Source organism: Urocampus carinirostris, chromosome 18 (genome assembly GCF_059441175.1).
Source record: "Urocampus carinirostris isolate Australia breed hairy pipefish chromosome 18, RoL_Ucar_1.0, whole genome shotgun sequence".
NCBI classification, from domain to species: domain Eukaryota; kingdom Metazoa; phylum Chordata; class Actinopteri; order Syngnathiformes; family Syngnathidae; genus Urocampus; species Urocampus carinirostris.
The window spans coordinates 9,757,003-9,778,294 of NC_142366.1; the positions used below are offsets into that span (position 1 = coordinate 9,757,003).

General features: G+C 39.3%; 1 protein-coding gene across 1 annotated transcript; it reads left to right on the plus strand.

Moving 5' to 3' along the window:
- The first annotated feature begins 1,488 nt into the window (after positions 1–1,488).
- On the plus strand, positions 1,489–20,832 carry LOC148348316 (polypyrimidine tract-binding protein 2-like). The gene is made up of 10 exons (XM_088322132.1): positions 1,489–1,619; positions 1,743–1,898; positions 6,895–7,005; positions 7,218–7,425; positions 7,504–7,619; positions 11,987–12,020; positions 16,065–16,157; positions 18,848–19,064; positions 20,311–20,388; positions 20,452–20,832. The coding sequence occupies exons 1-10, from the start codon at positions 1,491–1,493 to the stop codon at positions 20,579–20,581; spliced, it is 1,272 nt and encodes a 423-aa protein (XP_088178258.1). The 5' UTR covers positions 1,489–1,490; the 3' UTR covers positions 20,582–20,832.
- Positions 20,833–21,292: the final 460 nt, after the last annotated feature.

A 21,292-nucleotide genomic window follows, 5' to 3' on the forward strand; every position in this document is an offset into this window, starting at 1 on the left:
TGGTGTTGAGGATCTCCTCAGCATGCACGTACTTTTACTCAAGTAATTATTTGGATAGAGAAAATGCTTACCAAACTATCAGTTTAACAAATCACTAAACCCAAAGAAATTGGCCTCCTCCCGTGTTGGGTTGAAATATGCGTGGCTTCGTTTTTCCACCTCCCTCTAGTCAGACGTTATTTCTGCTTTTTGACCAAATATTTCTCTATTTGCAGCTTGTAGTCTGCATAATTTGATTTTGTTTTCGGGGCCATTATGTTCGGTTTCACTTTTGTTCGCTGCACGTCGCCAAAATGCGCACTTTAGCGGCAAACCGTTCATTTAGGCCAATGGTTCCCAAACATTGCAGACTGGCGCCCCCTTAGCTCCCCATTGTACTAGCATTTTTTAAGGTGCTGGTACAAATTACTTGTGTTTCCTCTGGACCTCGCGACTACGCGAACGGGCGTTTTCTTCAGTTCCACGTCCGCTTTGTCAAAACCAAAATAGGTCCAAACAAGTGATGTACCGCCCTTATTTCGGTGCAAGCTTCGTTTCCTTCTCGTTTGTTGACTCTGGGACTATGTTTACGGAGTCTGTCATGGCACTCAATTAGCTCACACGGTGGGTGTGGCATAGTGTGGTGTTTGCAAACTTTGAATCGCGTTTATTGGCTTGTGCTATTATTGAAACCTGCCTCTGATTGGTCAGTGCTTTTGAAACTAGAACAGTAACAATTGTGGTTGGCCAAAACTATATCACTCACTACAAAACTTTGAAAAAAACGCAGTTCAAACCTCTGACTATGACTTCGGACTGCCGCCCGCCTACCGCCTTCTTGTTGCTCTAACTTCCTTTTTTCCTTTTCTCTCTTTTCTGCTTCTCTCTTCATACCCTTCGCGCTTTTCTTTTCACTTTTCTCTCCTTCTTCCTTCTGTCTTTGTATTTCTCTTTGTATTTCTTTCTTCCCCCTTTCATTCCCCTCTCTCACGACTTCTCTTTTTATCTATTTTGTTTCTCACGCTCTCTCCCTTTTTTTCTTTCTTTGTCCCGCCCTCTCTCCTTTTCCCTCTCTCTTTCTCTTATTTCTTTCTCTCTCTTTTTCTTTCTTTTTAATCTACAAGTCCGGCCCCCGACAGAATGTTTGTTCTATCGTGTGGCCCCCGAGTTAAAATGAGTTTGATACCCCTGCTCCAGGCAGTACTGCACCTTGAGTATTGTACTGAGAATGTTTTTCCTGCACTTCCTGCATAGATGTTTATGCGATTGTAATTAAGATTGACATCTGGGCACAAAGTCGCAAACGAGTGTTTTAATCACGGCACAATGTGTTACTTTTCTGTACTAGACATTTCCCCGCTCTTTTTAAAAAAATGTAAGAAGTGGACATGAATAAGTTTATTTTATCTCTGTTAAGCTTACTCCTATTGCGGCTATTAACAAAGAGCGCCCTGGAGTCGGGAATTTACAGTAAATGATGTCTGTTTTTCTCATTGGAGGCGTTTTTGGAGATGGGCACCGAGGACGCCGCCATCACGATGGTGAACTATTACACCAGCGTCAATCCACACATCCGCAACGTCCCCGTCTTTATCCAATACTCCAATCACAAGGAGCTGAAAACCGATGCCGGCAATCAAGTGAGTAGTGTCGGGATAATTATTTGGTCTAATCACTAATTAAAAGCTCTTGTTACGCTACATAGGACATTGATTGCTTGACCTCTTCAAATGAGTCCAACTTTTTTTTTTTTTTCTCCATAGAGCACTCAGGCAGTGCTGCAGGCGGTTTCTGCAGTTCAATCTGGGGGGTCACCTAATTCCAACGTACAGGAAATACTTGCTAGCGCTTCTAGTCCAGTTCTGCGGATCATCATCGATAATATGTTCTACCCTGTCACTCTGGATGTACTGCAACAGGTAAGAATGATTTGTTTTCAAGGGTAGACCCACAGGATACGGACTGAGCGATAAAATCTAGATATTTTTTTTCCGGCTATTTTTGCAAAATCGTAGTAGAGGTGCGAAAACTAATTGATCACATTTTATATATCTCTTACAAAAGTTCTGTTTTAGAATAAATAAGAAAATAATGCTTTCCTGCTGTTGGGAATGTCACGGTCGCCTTGGTGACCAGTCTGCCCCGCCCTCTGGGCAACAGCTGAAGCAGTTCCACTAATTGTGGGTCTGCTATTTAAGGCTGCATTGTGGGCTCTGCGGTTGCTGGTTCATTACTCTTATACACAATCCCGGTCTGTTATGCTTGTCCTGTTTTAGTCTGTTATGCCTTGTCATGTTTTAGTCTGTTATGCCATGACCTGTTGAGTTCGTGCCGGAGGAACTCTGTATTGTTCTGTTTTGCCCCGGAGTATTGGGCGACTTTTATTTTATTAAATAAAACTTATGGATCGTCAACGCATTTGAGTTCTCCCTTCATGCCTCCTGCCTCCGTTCTGGTCCGGTCACCTTCCACGCCACCACGCTTCGTGACAGAATGAACCAGCCAACAAATAGAACTCAGCGAACGATCCCAGCGCGACTTGGGGAGAGCTGGAGAGCGCAGTTCGGCAGGCGCCTACTGAGTTGGCCTTCCCTGCCCGTTCGAACCACGGCCCCGCCCATCGTGGCCCTTGCTGTGCCTCGAATGGGGTCCCGGGAAGAATTGACGCCTGCCTGTTCGACTCTCATGCCTGCCTGCCCGACTCCCGTGCCGATTGCCTGCTATTCCGTCTCCCCTGCGTGCCAGCCCGACTCTGCTGCCCGTCGGGCCGACTCCGACTCCGCTGCCCGTCGGGCCGACTCCGACTCCGCTGCCTGCCAGTCCGACTCCGCTCCTCCTGTTTTGCCGGTTCTGATTTTGACTCTCTCATGTCTTGTCTGTTCTGATTTTGACTCTCTCATGTCTTGTCTGTTCTGATTTTGACTCTCTTATGTCTTGTCTGTTTTGATTTTGACCCTCTCATGTCTTGCCTGTTCTGATTCCGCCTGTCCTGTCTGAATCGCCAATCTGAACCCAAACCCCCTGAGTCTGACTCTTCTGAACCCGAACCCCCTGAGTCTGACTCTTCTGAACCCGAACCCCCTGAGTCTGACTCTTCTGAACCCGAACCCCCAGAGTCTGACTCTTCTGAACCTGAACCCCCAGAGTCTGACTCTTCTGAACCTGAACCCCCTGAGTGCGACTCTTCTGAACCCGAACCCCCAGAGTCTGACTCTTCTGAACCCAAACCCCCAGAGTCTGACTCTTCTGAACCCGAACCCCCAGAGTCTGACTCTTCTGAACCCGAACCCCCTGAGTCTGACTCTTCTGAACCTGAACCCCCAGAGTCTGACTCTTCTGAACCTGAACCCCCAGAGTCTGACTCTTCTGAACCTGAACCCCCAGAGTCTGACTCTTCTGAACCTGAACCCCCAGAGTCTGACTCTTCTGAACCTGAACCCCCAGAGTCTGACTCTTCTGAACCTGAACCCCCAGAGTCTGACTCTTCTGAACCTGAACCCCCTGAGTGCGACTCTTCTGCATCGGCCTGACCTGAGTGCGACTCTTCTGCATCGGCCTGTCCTGAGTGCGACTCTTCTGTAGAGGCCTGTCCTGAGTGCGACTCTTCTGTAGAGGCCTGTCCTGTTTACCTGTTCTGATTTTGCCTGTCCTGTTTACCTGTTCTGATTTTGCCTGTCCTGTTCTCGTCGGTTCTGCCTGTCTGTTATCCCCTGTCCAATTTGCCCACCAGACCCCCTCCCTGCCGAGCGCCGATTCCGATCCGCCCGACGCAGATGGCGCCTGCCTCTCCCCGTTCCTGCGTGTTCGGAGGAGGGAGCGGGGTTGCCCCAATCGCGAGCGTCAACATTCCGGGGCGTGAGGTTGTAATTTTTTCTGTTTGGGACCTCGGGAGCTGTCCCTTAAGAGGGGGGCCCTGTCACGGTCGCCTTGGTGACCAGTCTGCCCCGCCCTCTGGGCAACAGCTGAAGCAGTTCCACTAATTGTGGGTCTGCTATTTAAGGCTGCATTGTGGGCTCTGCGGTTGCTGGTTCATTACTCTTATACACAATCCCGGTCTGTTATGCTTGTCCTGTTTTAGTCTGTTATGCCTTGTCATGTTTTAGTCTGTTATGCCATGACCTGTTGAGTTTGTGCCGGAGGAACTCTGTATTGTTCTGTTTTGCCCCGGAGTATTGGGCGACTTTTATTTTATTAAATAAAACTTATGGATCGTCAACGCATTTGAGTTCTCCCTTCATGCCTCCTGCCTCCGTTCTGGTCCGGTCACCTTCCACGCCACCACGCTTCGTGACAGGGAATGTGAATAGGTGAAAAAGGGTGTACCTAGTCATTTTTACAAGGTAGAGAAATAATACAGTATACCCCATGATACGATGTATATTTTTTTAATAGTTTCTCCTTAGTGCATTTTACCCACTATACAACATCAACTACAATATTTTGCTTGGCCAAACACAAAAAAAAAATCTAATTTTGCAGTATTCATACATATATACTGTATGGTTCACATTAAATGTCTCTTACATGCTTGTCTGCTATTGGTCGACATCATGTAAGATACTGTTCTGCTATTGGTTTGCGTTCTGCTTCATGAAAATGCCGATATGTTAACTGAACTCCCACAATAATCAATTTCTCTCTCTTTGTCCAGTTTAGAATCTTGTGTGATTTGTAAAGTTAGTGCGATACACTGCTGTATTTTTATACAGTATTTATTAGTTTGTGACCCTATAATGAGTGGAGAGGTGTTGTAAAGGATATTGGGATGTTTAGATGTGTTCTAAGTGATGGGCAGGGCACCTGTATGATGCGGCAGGGGTAAACCAGTGAAATTTGTCGGGCCCTGCTGTTGAATAGAAGAGTGTGTTGTGTCACCCTGACCCGAGTGACATGGTTAGCAGCCTTACATGGCTGCACAGATCACGGCCGTTATTGGGGAATGTGAAGCACAATGTAAAGCGCTTTGGGAAGTCATTTACTTGAAAAGTGCTATATAAATGCAGATAATTTCATTTCATGGCTGCTTTCTTGTGTCCAGTCTCATCTGGAGGGACGAAAGCATGACCAACTTGGTGTAGTGACCACAACAGAAACAGGACCCGATTGAGTAGCGTTTACCACAGGTTTTATTGAAGGAAAGAGGAAGGGCAGCGCCCACGATCCAGTGTTCGCTGGAAGCGGGAAGCAAGTCGCTCCCGTACTCGGATTGGGATCCGAACACGGAAGTGGATCTTCCGTAGCGAGCGATGGCGGTGTCAGGGACGGAAAAACTGGTCGGTAGCCGGGACTGGAGGAGCAAGGCTGGGTCGGAAACAAGTCATAAGCCAGGACGGGAGAGTAGACGTAGTCGGGGGAAAAAAGAGGTCGTAAGCCGGGACAGGAGAGCAGACGTGGTCAGGAGTCAGGGTCAAAAAGGCTTGCCTAGTATAGACTGAGGTTCGCAGACAGACTGACAAAAGGGGACAGACAGGACTGGGCTAAAATAGTGTCAGGGAGCCAATCAGAACCCGCGGCAGTTGTCGCCAAATTAGCAAGCATAGCTGAGTCACATCAGTAATAATACACTTGGGTGCAGAGGTGCTTAAATTTTGTGTGTGTTTTTTGCTACTTTTTCCCTTTTTTTACATTCTTTGTTTTTGTGTATGTGTTTGTCCTGCTGTTGGTCACCCCTCTCGAGGGATATGACCAGGGTAGATAGATAGATAGATAGAAATAATTAGTTATGGGCCCCAAGGCTCGCAGTGTTGCTAAAGGGAGAAGCAAGAATGTGATCATAATGGAATAGAAGCTTGCGGTCATCACAAACTACAAAGAATTCACAAGCATTATTCACCTTGCTAAGGAATATACTCCTCTAACCAATCAACTATTTGGACACTTATTAGTAATAAGGAGATAGTTTGAGCAACAATGTCTTCTAAAGGCATAAACATCTTGTCAAAAATATGGAGGGAATTGAATAAAAAGTGTCTTATATCCACCATGTCCTACCCCCTCTTTATCCACCCACTAACGCTACCTTACCAACTAAAATCACACCAATGGTAAATACATTTTAATTTTCCCCTTACTATGTATGATGTTTAATCTTATACACAAATTTTACATATAAGGCATACTTACTGTATAATATTTTTTCATTTTCATTTTGTTTTTAAAATCTGGTGTACTGTATGTTCTGAATGCATTGGCTACACATTACCATAGGTTTCTATCCCCCACCATAAGACAATTTCCCTTTGCAGTCTCCACATCTGAATTGATTTTTCATATCCCAGGGGTTTACTGTAAGAAGCCTGTTTTATTAGCGCCGTTGCAAACAATGCCCCCATAGTAATGTTTTTTTGTTTTGTTTCCCCATCCATATTTTTCCAAGTTGGGTACCATCATGACATTATCTAGATATACAAAGAAGGCACAATCGTTGAGGTGTGTGGCTGTAACCAACGAACGATCGAAGAATAAGGAGTAAATTAAAGCGAAAAAAAATATTTTAAGGGCATGACAATCTTCCCAAGTGGAAGTTTTAAAATCTGTTTGAATTCGAATCCGCCTTCTCTTTGCCCCTCTGCATCCGCCCGCTAATTCCACCATACCAGCTTAAGTCACATCAGATCAGATGTAAAAAAAAATCTTTGTTCATTTACATGTTTATGTTCAATTTTCAAGCATACCCAAATTGTACTTATATACATTTGACTTATTTTAATGTTTTCTTTGGGGTATCAGGAATTTGGAACGGATTAGGTAATTACCACAGGTTTCTGTTGCCACCGTACGACTATTTTCCCTTGCAATCTCCACCTCAGATTAATTTAAGTCTTATTTGGGAGATTTACTGTATGAAGCCTTAGTTGTATGCACCTGTTGCAAAGAAATGCCCCTTATGTACTCTATTTTTGTTTTCCCCTACAGATTTTTTCCAAGTTTGGTACAGTCATGAAGATAATCACATTTACAAAGAATAACCAGTTCCAGGCTCTTTTGCAGTTCAGCGAACCTGTCAATGCACAGCAAGCCAAACTGGTAAATTTGCTAATTAATGTCATTATTTCAGCAAGATTAAGTCTCAGATATTTATTAGAGGACTACACTCTAAAATCAGTAATCAATAACTAGACCTAAAATTAGGTTTCAATACATTCAGGTATCAGACTCAAGATTGCCCACCGCTGTTCAAGGCTGATATTATTTCTTTTCCTCACAAGGAGTGTGTAACTCTGTCTCATCCCCGTTAGGCCCTGGATGGTCAGAACATCTACAATGCATGCTGCACACTGCGAATCGATTCCTCCAAGCTGGTCAACTTAAACGTCAAATACAACAACGATAAAAGCCGCGATTACACGCGACCCGAGCTGCCGGCTGGCGAGGGGCTGCCCAACATGGACCCTGCCGTCGCCGCGGCCTTCAGCAAGGACAACTCCCTCCTCGGTAAGATTCCAGGTAAATACGACTCTTTGTTTTGGACATTTCTTCAATGCCGTCATGATCGTCTTAAAACGAAAACGGACTTCCCGGCAGGAGCTCTCAATCCACTCGGCGCAGCAGCAGTTGCCGCTGCTGCTGCAGGCAGGGTGGTGCTAGCTGGACAAACTGGAACCAGTGGCGTGCTGTTGGTCAGCAATCTCAATGAAGAGGTTAGTACAGGTTTCCTGGGATCCTGAAAAGCATTCAATTCATTTTTCTAAAAATAAGGCCTTAATTGACGTTTAAATGTCTTAATTTCAACTTTCAAAAGTCTTAAAAATGTGAACATATAAGATTTATATTTGTTTGAATTAAAAGATTGCGTAAAAAAGTCATTTTATTCGCGATTCATGATCAAAATGCTTGTCAATGTAGCAGAGGAGTTCTATGGAATTAGTAGTTATCTGCCAGTTTTGAGGATCCATAATGTACTGCAAACATCCTTATTTTTTATGGTTTTCCGTGTCTCAAACTTTGTTTTTTAGAGGGTAAGTTTTCAAACGGAATGTGTTTTAAAACACAAATTGAATTAAACATTTGTTAAAAATCGCCTTTAATTCATGTGGTGATTTTTGGTTTCATCCGGAGGGACGAAGGCATGACCAACTTAGGTGCCGAGGTGCCTAACTTGTTTGGGTGTTTGGGCATTTGGGTTGACCATGGTCCAAAAATGTTTTGTGTGTTTTTTTTTTTTTTTTTTTCTATTTTTCCCTTTATTTTATTTGTTTTCGTATGTTTGTCTTGCTGTTGGTCACCCCTCTTGAGGGATATGACCAAGGTAAATAGATTTTTGGTTTGTTTGTTTCAATTGTGTTGTTTTTTTCTACTTGGTCTTAAATTTTCATTCCAAAAGGCATTCAAGAAGTTTTAAAAAGCGGTGAATTTACCTTGCTTTCAGCTGTAGTAACTAACTGCTGATACAGAATTAAATAAGCGTTAATTCTGTTACCTTGACACATCACTCGACCGTGCAGTGGTGACAATTTTATAATTGTCGCCTTGTTCGGCCAACTTGCGCTCGTTATACTAGTTATATTTCATAAAGCATACAGTCTCATATTTCTGCACTAAAATGCATACCGGATTATAAGGCACACCACCCTCAAAAATATGTCTTTTGACATATTTATTCATATATAAAACGCATGGAAATAAAACTACAGTAAGAGGTAGGGTTGCACAAAAACTGAATAAAAACCATATTTGTGCATTGATCAGTCGAACTGTTTAACATTTCAAAACACTGGATGTAACGGAATTTGAACCCAGAATTGACGAACAAACACTTATATAAATGATTGTACATACGCTGCCTGACTTACGGAAGAGATCTGGACGATCGTTCGTAAGTTGAATTTGTTCATAAGTTGCTTCAGTGCTATGTTTTGTATGTTTAAGGTTTAAACAAGTATGTTTAAGGCTTGTATAAGTAATTTGTATAGTTTTGTACTAAAAAATAAACATTTCATAAAATAATATGCTCCATAAAGATAAATAAAGTTACGTTTAACTTACTTCTGGAAGATGTGCTTCAAGAGGTCCTCCTCCGTGGTAGAGTGGCAGAAAAAAAAAGCGATCCAACCATTTTTTCAACCGCTTCAATCTTTCTTATTCCACTTAATTTCAAAAGAAACTCATTTTTACACTTTACACCAACTATATTGAACGGATCCACGAAATATTAACCAATAAAAATGTCAAAGTTCTCGTCGCGCTGGGGATACAGTATAGAATGTTTACACACGAACTAGGAAGAGGAAGCGGATTCTTTTTACCTTCGAGTGGATGCTGGATGACCTCTCACAGCGCCAGACGGTAGCGGCGGAAAGAAGCACTAAAGTAATGTGGTGTTCTCGGAAAGAGGTGCACACAATACAAAATCGAACTTACAGCAATATCTTTTTTTTTCGTAAGTCGAATGGTCGTAAGTAGGGCAACGTCTGTATATTCTTTGCATTTCATATATCCTATAAATTCAGTTAGTATATTATATATTTACTTGAACAAGACGAAAGTACTTTACAAATAATAGATGTAATGATCTGAATATTTATTTTTATGTACGAGGTAACGTTTCAGAACATTTTCCATTCGACAAATGTCTGTCCCAATCTTTAATAATTCTGCTCATTTTAAAACATCTTTTACTTGATTTGTAACTTTTTATTAAATACGTTTTTATATTTCCTTGTTCAACTATTTGGTTTCTTCCTATTTTATTAAAACAGTTTTAGAGCATTAATTGTGTGTATAAAATCGTTCATTGTAATTCATTTTGCTAGCATTTGCTAGCATCACATTTATTTACTGATCACTATTAGACATTATTATGTCCCCTAAGCATATCAAATGACTTCCCTTTCTTGAAGGCCGTCTTCGCCTTAATTAACTTGAAATCAGGGCCTGTCTTCGTGGCTGATGTGCATCTAATTCCGTTAATCAGTGACTACGTTTACATGCAGGCGATAATCTGTAAATTGGATTTCTGGAGCAATACGAATGAATCATTTACATGCCTAGAATCAACCGAATACTTTTATATATATATGTGATCTCAAGAGCAAACGTCAGTACCCAAATAAATATATTTTTTACATTTAACTTCCTGCATTAAAAAAGGATGATTTCTTTCATGTTACTCACCAAATCCACAAAGTACTGCGTTTGTTTTCCTCGTAAGTTGCTTGCCAAAGCTGTAGACTTACACTACATATGGATGGATACAAATGTGGCATCCAATTTGTATAGATGAGAAGTAAGATCAGGCCTAAAAAAATCCGACCCGGCCCAGTGAATATTGATGCCAGAAACAGCCCAAGCTGGCAAATGTACTTGATTTGAGGGACTGAGCCTCAAGCAAACCCCAATTTTCCCTAATGTGAGGACCGTTTTTTTGTTAATGTGAGGAGGAGGGGGTCTTTTTCTCTCGCGTCTTTAAAAAAAATTATCCACCCATCATTGTTCCTAGTTTCTTTTCTTTTTGTGGATCCATGTGATTTCCTCCCTCTTTTGCGCAACACAGCCCGTGTCCACGCGCTCGTCGACTAAGAACAATGGTGGATGGATATATATATTTTTTTAAAGTTGTACAGAATGAAGACCAGTCCGAACCTGAACATGATGTTGGACATTTTAGGCACATCGGGCTCAGGCTTTAGATCTTACCTCTAAGCACGGAATATAGATCGGAAATGTCCCCAAAATATTAACCAATACGCATGAAGCTTTTTTAAGTAAACTAGATTTTGTATGTATTATTTGCCTCATTACTACAAGTCCCACAGTGTACTAACAATAACCCTTTGGGGCATAAAACATACTTGTCAACCTGTACGTTTTTGTCGGACAAAGTACGTTTTTTCTGCATTTTAAGACGTGTACGACGTACAAGAAAATCCGTACGGAAAAACGCAAATTTGTCAATTATGTGTACCATCCGGTATACACCGACTATCACGAAACTGAAAATCAATCAACTCAAACAAGTTTGCCGCGGTAGCCTCTAACTTGGTATCGTTTTTTTCGTTGCAAACGAAGCCAGCGGTTTGATGCTACTGTGTGCATGCGTCTGCCGCCTGGGGATTTCCCATCATGCATCATTCTGTGGTAGTTGTGTAGTGAAAGGAAGTCCGTCTCTTTTTAGAGAACCGGCTTTTTCGGCTCAACTCATTAAAGAGAGACGGCTCTCAAACGTCTCACTTGCTTTGATGCATTATATTACGAATTATAATGTCGTATAAAGAAGTTAAGAAAAAAGGAAGTATAAAAGGAGAAAATGAAAAAAGACAGGTTTGTGGTTATCCCTTTAATCAGTATATTAGTCTGAAAATGAAGAGTAACCCAACAACAGGAATCCTTTCATCCGGACGAAAACCTTAATCGGATTATTGTGCACATTTAATCCCGATACCGCCAATATTCCATTTTCAATCGGATTTTCCTGCATGTAAAGGTACTACAATACTGCCGCTTTCGAATTTTCTAATCGCGCTCGTGAATACCACAATTTATCCCCGGTGGCCTTCACGTCAACTCTCGGAATTCAAATCGCATGCCAGCAAAACTAAATGTTCGACTTCAGTGTGCAATTTTCAGATTGCCGCATGATGCTTTTTTTTCCCCTCCCACTCTCATCTCTCACGCGAATGTATTCCTGACCCTTCCGCTATTCCAGGGCCAAATACATTTTGTTGCCTTTATTGCTTAAAAAAAAGAAAAACATGATGGCTGATATGCATTCCGCTGTACTGACCTCTCTACATTTTCTTTGTCCTTCCCCCCACCCTAATTTTGATCCACTTCCCTTCTCTTTGTGTTGGTGATGGTCGGGGGGGTTCCGCACAAAACCCTCCTCACGTCTTTTTTGTTCTCCTCCTCAATGATCACCTCCTTCATTACTCTCTGGGGGGAGAACAAAAACTACCATTCCTTGTATCTACTTCGGTTGTGGATCGATCTGTCCATCTCTACCTCCGCTCCGACTCTTCTACTTCTCTACCTGTCTCACGCTGCTTGTTGCTCTTCTCTCCCTCTAAAGATGGTTACGCCCCAAAGTCTGTTTACCCTCTTCGGTATGTTATCGATGGCTCTTTCTCTTCTCTCTCTTCTCTTATTTTCTATTTTCTTGTATAATATATCAAAAGTGCAGTAGACCCACGGGATGCGACATTAATCTGTTCTGAGGTGGGGTGTATATTGGGGGGAAAAAACCCTTAGGCCTAATACCCCTAATAAAAACATTTAAATAATTATTCCACTACTGTGCAATTTACATGTATATGAATAAATAACAAAGGTAAAAATACGTTTTGTTTACTTTTGGTGTGACGTGACTGGAGCTGTTGGAGTGGAGTAGCAGGTGGATGCAGAGTGGGAGGAGCCTTGATTCAGATGAAAAGTGATTGAAATTAGCTTTTGGTTTTCGAAACCCCGGTAGCCTCAAATAAGAACATTAAAATTAGTACTATGTATGTGCAACATGCATGTATCTAAATAAATAACATGTATAACTATATGAGTAAAGGAAATATGGTTTATTTTAGGTTTGGTGTGAGCTGGTCGAGTGGAGTAGCGGGTGGATGCAGAGGGGGAGGAGCCAGGGGATTTAAATGAAAACTCTAATTTGTTAATGTGTTCTAAATGTCCACTCCACAAAAAACATTTTACAAATCTAAATAGTATAAAATATGTTCTACCTATGTGTAATATACAGGCATATGATTAAATCATATTATTAATAAATGTTAATGTAAAGGAAAATGTGTTTTAAACATTAGGAATAAACTAGTATATAATAAACACTACTACACATAATATTTGATTAAATTTCACCAGAAATATACATGCACATGTCAATTTTATACACCTTTGGTGTGACATGACTTAAAGTGGTATGGTGTTGTAGCAGGCGGATGCAGAGAGGGGAAAAATAAGTTAAAATTGAAACTTGGAAAGATTGTCAAGTGCTTTGAAGACTCTGTCGATTTAATTGCTTCATTATTAGTAATAATGTTACGATCGTAGATTGGTCACTGCCATTATCCTTAGCAAGTTTAGTAATGCATGTAGCTTCTTCGTATTGCATAGTAAGCGCAAGTTTTGTTTCTATAGTCATCTTGTTTTTGCTTCTCACTTGAGCAGCACTGGAAAGCTTCAGACGCATAGCTAATAAATACTGTATATTTGTCACTCACCCAATTAAATGCTCAATAGCTAATACTGGAGTTGTGTACAGTTTTATTACATTGAGCAATCACCAATACCAGTAATCTGTATCGACACTGATATCACATTATTTGTAGGTATTGGCACTCAACGCTAGGGGATACCAATACTAGCTGACCTCAAGTTTTAGAATCAGTTAAGATTTTAAATAATATCGTTTTTCCTGCAGGATTTGAGTGAGTACCAGTAAAAGTTATCTGTATCGACGGTGCTGTCAGCTCATTTGCTGGTATCGGCACTCAACACTAGGGGATACCAATACTAGCTACCCTCAAATTTTGGAAAATGTCAAAAAGATAATTTTTTATACAGAATTTTTAGGACAAGTACCACATATCTGCATCGATGATGTATTGATAGCGAATAGTTAACAAATATTGTACTAAAACAACAGTATTAGCTATTAGTTATCACGCTATCTTGCCAAGTCTAAAACTAGAACTACAACTAAAGGCGCAGACAGAAAGGAGGGAGTTCAGCCAATAGCATATTTTCATGATGCCATGACACAAACCAATAGGAGACCAGTATCGTATTTGACATGGACCAATAGCGGACAGGGATCTCAGAGATGTAACTGCAGATACACGAACACCACAAAATTCGAATATTTTGTAGTTGACGTTGTATCGTGGGGGGAAATGCTGGAAAGGCATCTTATTCCACACCGTGAATTTGATAAAATAAGGCGGGATGGCCGTACCCCCGGGGGTCTACTGTCTATTTAGTATATGCGCTCATGTAACCTCTCTATAATTGAGCAGTGTTTTGGGTTAATGTTTATGATTTTTTTCACTCCAAACCAGTGTTTTTCAACCAGTGTACCGGGACACACTAGTGCCTAATTTTATATTTGGAAAAAAACGTCTTTGTAGTTGAGTAACTGTAACACTTATCCATATCAGTAGGTGGCAGTATATATATATATATATATATATATATATATATATATATATAAACGTTAAAATCAGATTACTGCACAATAAACATGAAACGAGAGGCACATCAAAATTAAAAAAGACATAAAGAATAAAGGAAATATTAAAAGTATTTACTTACCTTTTAACTCTAACTGGGGACACGAAGAGCATGCCAGGTAGAAATCTGGTAGGGGCAAATGGCAGTATTTTGACTTTGAAACCTGAAACTTTTGTATGGAGAGACGTTAGTAAGTACAGGTACTACAGCCTACTGTTTCATATTAAATATTATCTCTATTATCTATATATATTTTTTGTTTTTCTAGAAAAAAGGATACAAATAACTTTAACTCTTAAAATCCCAAATAACAGCAACAATTTTCACTCGAATGAATACCTGTAACTGATTTTAAAAGCATTAAACTGTCAGTTTAGGGAACACAATTTGGGGTCTCTGACATGGTGCCTGCGTGCCCCCTGAAAACACAGAGTTGCCCGCAGACCCGTTCTAAAAATAGCTCATCGGTGCTGGGTCATTGTGATTTTATAGTAAAATGTCTTTTTAGAGGTCAGCTGAATCAATTTACCCCGCTTCCTACTTCTCTTTTGTTTTCTCATTCTCTTTGACTCGCTTTTTTCTTCTCTTATGCTTTTTCTTCTCTTCTATCCTTTTTCACTTCCTCTCTCTCTTTTTCTTTTCTTTTCATGTCATTTTTTTCTATTTTTCCTCTTTTTTGTCTATTCCATTTCTGTCTTTCTCTGTCTGTCTCTTTTTCTTTCTTTTTTTTTCCTTTCATTCTTTCTTTATTTTTCTTTCTTTCTTTTTTCTTTCTTTCATTTCTTTCTCTGTGTCTCACTTGTTTCTTTCTGTCTCTCTTTTATATCAGCCTCTCAACATTCTTCTTTTGTCTTTCTTTCTGTTTCCCTCTATCTCTCTCCCTCCATCCATCTATCTATCTATCTATCTATCTATCTATCTATCTATCTATCTATCTATCTATCTTCCTTTTCCTCTCTCTCTCTCTATTTCTCATTCTCTCTCATTTTCTTTCTGTCTCGCTTTTATTTCTTTCTTTCTTCCTTTTCTTCCTTATTTTTCTTTTTATTTGTCTCTTTATTACTTTCTCTCTTTGTTTGTTTGTTTGTTTCTTTCTTTCTTTGTCTCTTTCTCTCTCTTTCTTTTGTTTGTTTGTTTCTTTCCCACTCTCTCTTAATTTCTTTCTTTTTCTCTCTCTTCTCTTTCTTTCTTTCTGTCTGTTTTTCTTGCTCTTTCTTTCTTGCTTTCTCTTTTTCTTTATATCTTTCTTCATTTCTCTTTCTCTCTTTTTGTACTTCCAATAATAAACCGAGTAATGGCATGGTAACAACATAATAGGTAGTACAAGATAAATTGTTGTTTTAGAAAGTCAAATCACAGCAGGTGCCCAAGTAGCAAAAAGTAGCTCTCAGTTTCAAAAAGCTTGGAGACCCTTGGCCTGAAAAAAGGAAATTGGTGCCAGAATTTAATTTAAAACGGTAGCGCCCAGTCAAATATTTTTGGGGTTGTGCTTTTTGTTCATTTCATGATCATTTTTGTTGTTTGTCTTGAAAATCTAAAAACTACTGAATTATATTACCCAAATTAACATTAAGCCAGTGCCAGGAATTCATTTGTAAATATACGGTGTGTTTTATTTTATTTTATTTTAATTTTTAAATGGTAAAACGCGTGCCCTGGCTCCAAAAAGGTTGGGAAACACTGCTCTACAACAATGCATGAATAAGCAATACTGGTTCTTGCATGGATATATTTCTTGGGAACGTTAACCCACTGACCTGTTAAAGAGCTAGTCTCTCCTCTCTCAAATCTTCTTAAAATTCCATCTGTGAGCTTTTCTATCCTCTCTTCTTTGATTCTCATCTAAGAAACGTATTTGTTTTTGGGTTTGAGTGTCTTAACTGTTTTAATTCCGCGTCCCGGTTCTCGCTTAGGAGTCTATGGCGATGTCCAGAGGGTGAAAATTCTTTATAATAAGAAAGACAGCGCTCTCATTCAAATGGCCGACGCCAACCAGGCGCAGTTGGGTGAGTAGATAATCAAAAATTGGGCTTTTTTTTCACTGCCATTGATAGGGAAAACAAATGTTATTAGTTGTAAAACAGCTTATACTTATACTAATTATTTGTCAGTTTTTCACTGAAATTAGTGGTGACATTTTGGGATCAACCAATATGGGTTTTTCAGGGCCGATACAGGTTGTTATTATCAAGATGGAGCCGATAACCCATATTTGAAGCTGATATTTTTTTTAACAATAAATCAATAAAAATATGGACAAAACTGAGATAAATTAACTTAAAACCAAACATCCAAAACACATTGGAAATTTGGGCGCTCCTGTTTTAGATCCAGATTGACAAACTAATGTTATGATAAGAGCTAATATATAACTCCACCTGAATATGCTTCTATAAACAAGTTAACTACATTTTTTCTATGTTTTTATGAAGGCCAATACGATACTGATTATTAGTATCAAGAGAAGGCAGCTAACCGTTATTTGAAGCTGATATTTTTTTTTAACAATAAATCAATAAAAATATCAACAAAACTAACTTAAATGAACTTAAAACAAAACATCCAAAACACAATGGAAATTTTCAGCAGAGCTGGTGAATTGAAGTGTGGGTAGTCCTGTTTTAGAGCCAGGATGAAGAACTAATGTTATGATAAGAGCTCATTTATGAGTCTCCCCCTGAATATGCTTCTATAAACAAGTTAACTACATTTTTTTATGTTTTTATGAAAGCCAATATGATACTGATTATTAGAATCAAGAGGGGGCTAATAACCGGTATTTGAAGCAGATATCTTTCTAACAATCAATAAAAATATCAACAAAACCAACATTACTTAAATTAACTTAAAACCAAACATCCAAAACACATTGGAAATTTCAACAATGCTGGCGAATTGAAAAGTGTGGGCGCTCCTGTTTTAGATCCAGATTGACAAACTAATGTTATGATAAGAGCTAATATATAACTCTCCACCTGAATATGCTTCTATAAACAAGTTAACTACATTTTTTATATGTTTTTATGAGGGCAAATATGATACTGATTATTCGTATCAAGAGGGAGCCGATAACCGGTATTTGAAGCATATATTCTTTTAACAATAAATCAATAAAAATATGAACAAAACCAACATGACTTGATGAATTAACTTAAAACAAAACATCCGAAACTCAATGGAAATTTCAACGGAGCTGGCAAATTGAAAATTGTGGGTCCTCCTGTTTTTGATCCAGATTGACAAACTAATGTTATGATAAGAGCTAAGCCTTATAATTAGTAACTGATAATTACTCCAAAAATAATTGTCATTCCTAGGAAATTGAAGTGAAAAGAATATATATGTATATATGTCTAATATATATATCTATATATATATATATATATATATATATATATATATATATATATATATATATATATATATAATATATCTAATATATATATATATATATATATATATATATATAATTATTATTATTACTATTATTATTATTATTATTTTTTTTTTATTATTTTTTTTTTTGAGTACAGTCTTTTTTGAATCATCATGAGGTGTCAAGAGTTGGGTATCACTCTAAAACAGTGGTATGGAACATCCCTAATATAAGCATGTGTAGTTAATTATTAAGCTTGAGCAAACACCAATACCCTGCCTTTTTTAAGGTTATTTGTATTTAGTGGGGTAAACTAAGCATGTGCTTTCTTCCTATTTCTAGGTAATTGCAAGTTTTGTTTCCAAGGTTATCATGTTTTTGCTTCTTTCTTTAGCAACATTGCAAACCTGTAGCTAATGGAAACAGACTAAAAATTCAGGATTGTCTTGCATTAAGTCACAAAGTCTTCATGAAGTCCACTTGATTCTGACTTGATGAAGAGAAAGTTATTGTGGGAAGGAGTTCAGCCAACAGCATATCAAATTTTATTTTTGGCCACTCAAAATGATTTGCCGGTGATGTTGTGGGGGAAAAGCCGAAAAACATCTGAAAACGCCTCTAGGTGGGGACGCTGTATCCAGGGGGTCTATTGTATATGGAAAATGCTTTTTAAGGAAAAATAAGTTTAGTTTAAGAAATTATGTACCTCATTTTTTTGTGTAGAATTCGAAATTTTATTTTTTTACCTAAAAAAATTACTCTAAAGTGAACATATATGTGAGGTTTTACGGCAGTATATTACCGTATCTGTGCAATGATTGATCCAAAAAACTAAAAAATAGCTGACAACTCAGGGTTGCGGCAGAAAGAGCACTGAATTCCAACCACTAGACCAACACTGATAATGATGACATACAAAAAGGCATTTGATTTACATTATTTACATTCACAGTATCACATTCTTTTCATTCATGGTACCAGAGAGAGATGTTAGCGAATGGAAGAAAACAGAAAGTTTTCGTGAATGCAAAACGCACGATGAGGGAAAATAAGTCTTTGTATCTGATGATGAGTACAACTTTGAAGGACATTAAATAAATATGTTTTAAATTTTATGTTGGGATTGTCTTTAAAGGTAATGATATTATTCACGTTTGCGCGTATTCAATGTTTTTCACATATATTTTATAGTTTGACCTGGTAAAAAAAGAAACTAAATAGGAATCGTTCAGGTATCGAATGCTAGTATTCGTCTGAGGTCATACGGATCATCCCCTTAAGAATCTGTCACCGGATTTGTTTTCCTGTACTTCTCTGAAGCCATGAGCCACTTGAACGGCCAAAAGATGTACGGCAAAATTATCCGCGCAACGCTGTCCAAGCACCAGACGGTGGCGCTACCTCGAGACGGCTTGGACGACCAAGGCCTGACCAAGGACTTCACCAACTCCCCGCTCCATCGTTTCAAGAAACCCGGATCCAAAAACTTCCAAAACATTTTCCCACCGTCCGCCACCCTCCACCTCTCCAACATCCCGTAAGTGGAATTTCTCGCTTTCATCATATTTTTTATGCAATCTCGTATGCAGGCTGTGCATTGCACACCTACGCCTTCAGTCCAGCGACGGCTGGATCAATCCAATATATCAGGCCAGCTTGATCCAGGCCTGCGTGAATTTAAGCCTGTCCCAAACCTGAAAGTAATGATTGACATTTTAGACCCGACCCCAACTTCGGGCTGGGCTTGGGTCCAAAATCTTACCTCTACTGCATCTACAGTTGCCACAAATCTAAAAAAACCCCCCATCAATAATTACCTCATAAAAAGATCTCAAATTTAGGAATCGACAGGGATCGTTAAGATGCCTTAAATCCTTGGAAATGCTTGAATTTTTGTGTGTTTTCAAGGATTGAAAAAAGATTTAATTTTGGGTGGAGTGCATGTAAAGGCTTAAAATTGTTGCCAAGTCTTAAAAATGAAGCTGATACTGCTCTTTGATTTCTTAGCGTTGTCATTGCATTTTTCTACCCCTTGTGAATAATGAAAGCTGGCATTAGTTTGTAAAGCCGTGGCCTATGAAGTGTCCCCAGGGCGGTTTGCTACACTTAAATTAGGCACTTTAAAACGTGTATTAGTGCAAGGATTACGTATCAACTATGGACATTTAAATGAAGGTAGCGCTTTCCAGTGGTGCATTGTCATGGGAAGTCCTTCCTGTAACTGAAAATTTAAGCTACACGCTACTGTCATCTTTATCCAACACCTATACAGGGAGAGATTTGTCTCAAAAACAAAAAATGTTAACAATTTACGTTAAAAAAAATCATGTTTTGATATTGGACATTCAATTTTCAAAATCAAGTACATGCAAAATACATGATTCACACTAGATTTTCTTTTTTTAATGGTACTGGAAAAAAATGGGAAATTGGCTTTAAAAGTCATAGAAAATGGGCTTGTTTTTGGACATGAAAATGGTGTATGAACACTGCACGGGGCCTTCAGTGCTGATTGTGAAGGCCTTGAGGTAGATTTCTGACCCTGGCAACAAGCAATGGCTGAAAGGTAATTGGTTAAATGCTTGAATATGAAAGCACACCAGGGTAAAAGCAACGAAAGGAAGCTGACAGAAGATTTGGAATTATTTAATTTATTTAATCAATTAAGTATTCATAGGCAACACACAGGTCTGAGATATTTTTGGGCCAGCAGAGAAGGCCTTGCACTCCCTGACAGCACACAAATGCTAAAATTTAATTTGTCTTCTTTTTTTTTCTTCCAGGCAAGACGTCACTGAGGAGGACCTGCGCCCGCTCTTCTCCAACTCCGGAGGCACCGTGAAAGCCTTCAAGTTTTTTCAGTACGTCCATTTTGGCGACACTCCACCGAGAAGGACGCTTATCGGTGACATTTTCTGTTTCAGGGATCGCAAAATGGCCTTGATCCAAATGTCGACAGTGGAAGAGTCCACGCAGGCTTTGATCGACCTGCACAACTATAACATGGGCTGCAACCAACACTTGAGAGTTTCCTTCTCAAAGTCCACCATTTAAACGTAAACCTTAGCAATGTTGTGGTCGACCTGCCCTGGCCAGCTGTTCTCAATAGGGTAGACCCCTGGGATACCACATTCAACCCTTGTGAGGTGGGGATCACCAAGTGAAATGGACGTATAGTGGCGGATAGAAACCTTTTGTAATTAGTGCAGGGGTGTTATACACATTTTAGCTCGGGAAAAAAACTCATAGGGGCCAGATTAAAGAAAAAAAAAGAGAGAGAGAGACAGAGAGAGAGAGAGAGAGAGAGAGAGAGGGGGAAAGCAAGAGAAAGAAAGATAGAAAGAAAGCATGGAAGAAAGATAGAACAAAAGTGTGAAAGCAAGACAAAGGGAAAGAGAAAAAGAGTGAGAGAGAAAATAGTAAGAGAGCGAGAGAGAGAGAGACAAGGAGAAAAAAGAAAAGAGAAAAAAGATAAATGGAGAGAAAAAGAGAGTGGAGAAAGAGATAAATGGAAAAGAGACAGAAAAAGAAGGAGAAAATAAAGAGAGCGTGCAAAGAGAACGAGAGAATAATTGAGAGAAAAAGAAAGGACAAAATGACAAATAAATAAATATTAAGAGAGCAAACAAAAAGAAAGAGAGACAAAGAGAAAGAAAGAAAAAAGAGAAAAAGACTGGGGAAAGAGAGATAAATAGAAAAAAATAAAGAAAAAGATGGATGAAATAGAAGGAGAAAAAAAGAGACAGCAAGGAAAGAAAAAGAGAA

What these genes read in the sequence shown, in the direction of transcription:
- LOC148348316 (XM_088322132.1), top strand. Translation starts at nt 1,491, where the DNA reads ATGGGCACCGAGGACGCCGCCATCACGATGGTGAACTATTACACCAGC. An exon ending in AAGTCTGTTTACCCTCTTCG is followed by an intron (nt 12,021 to 16,064) that starts GTATGTTATCGA and finishes GTTCTCGCTTAG; the next exon opens with GAGTCTATGGCGATGTCCAG. An exon ending in AAAGCCTTCAAGTTTTTTCA is followed by an intron (nt 20,389 to 20,451) that starts GTACGTCCATTT and finishes TTTCTGTTTCAG; the next exon opens with GGATCGCAAAATGGCCTTGA.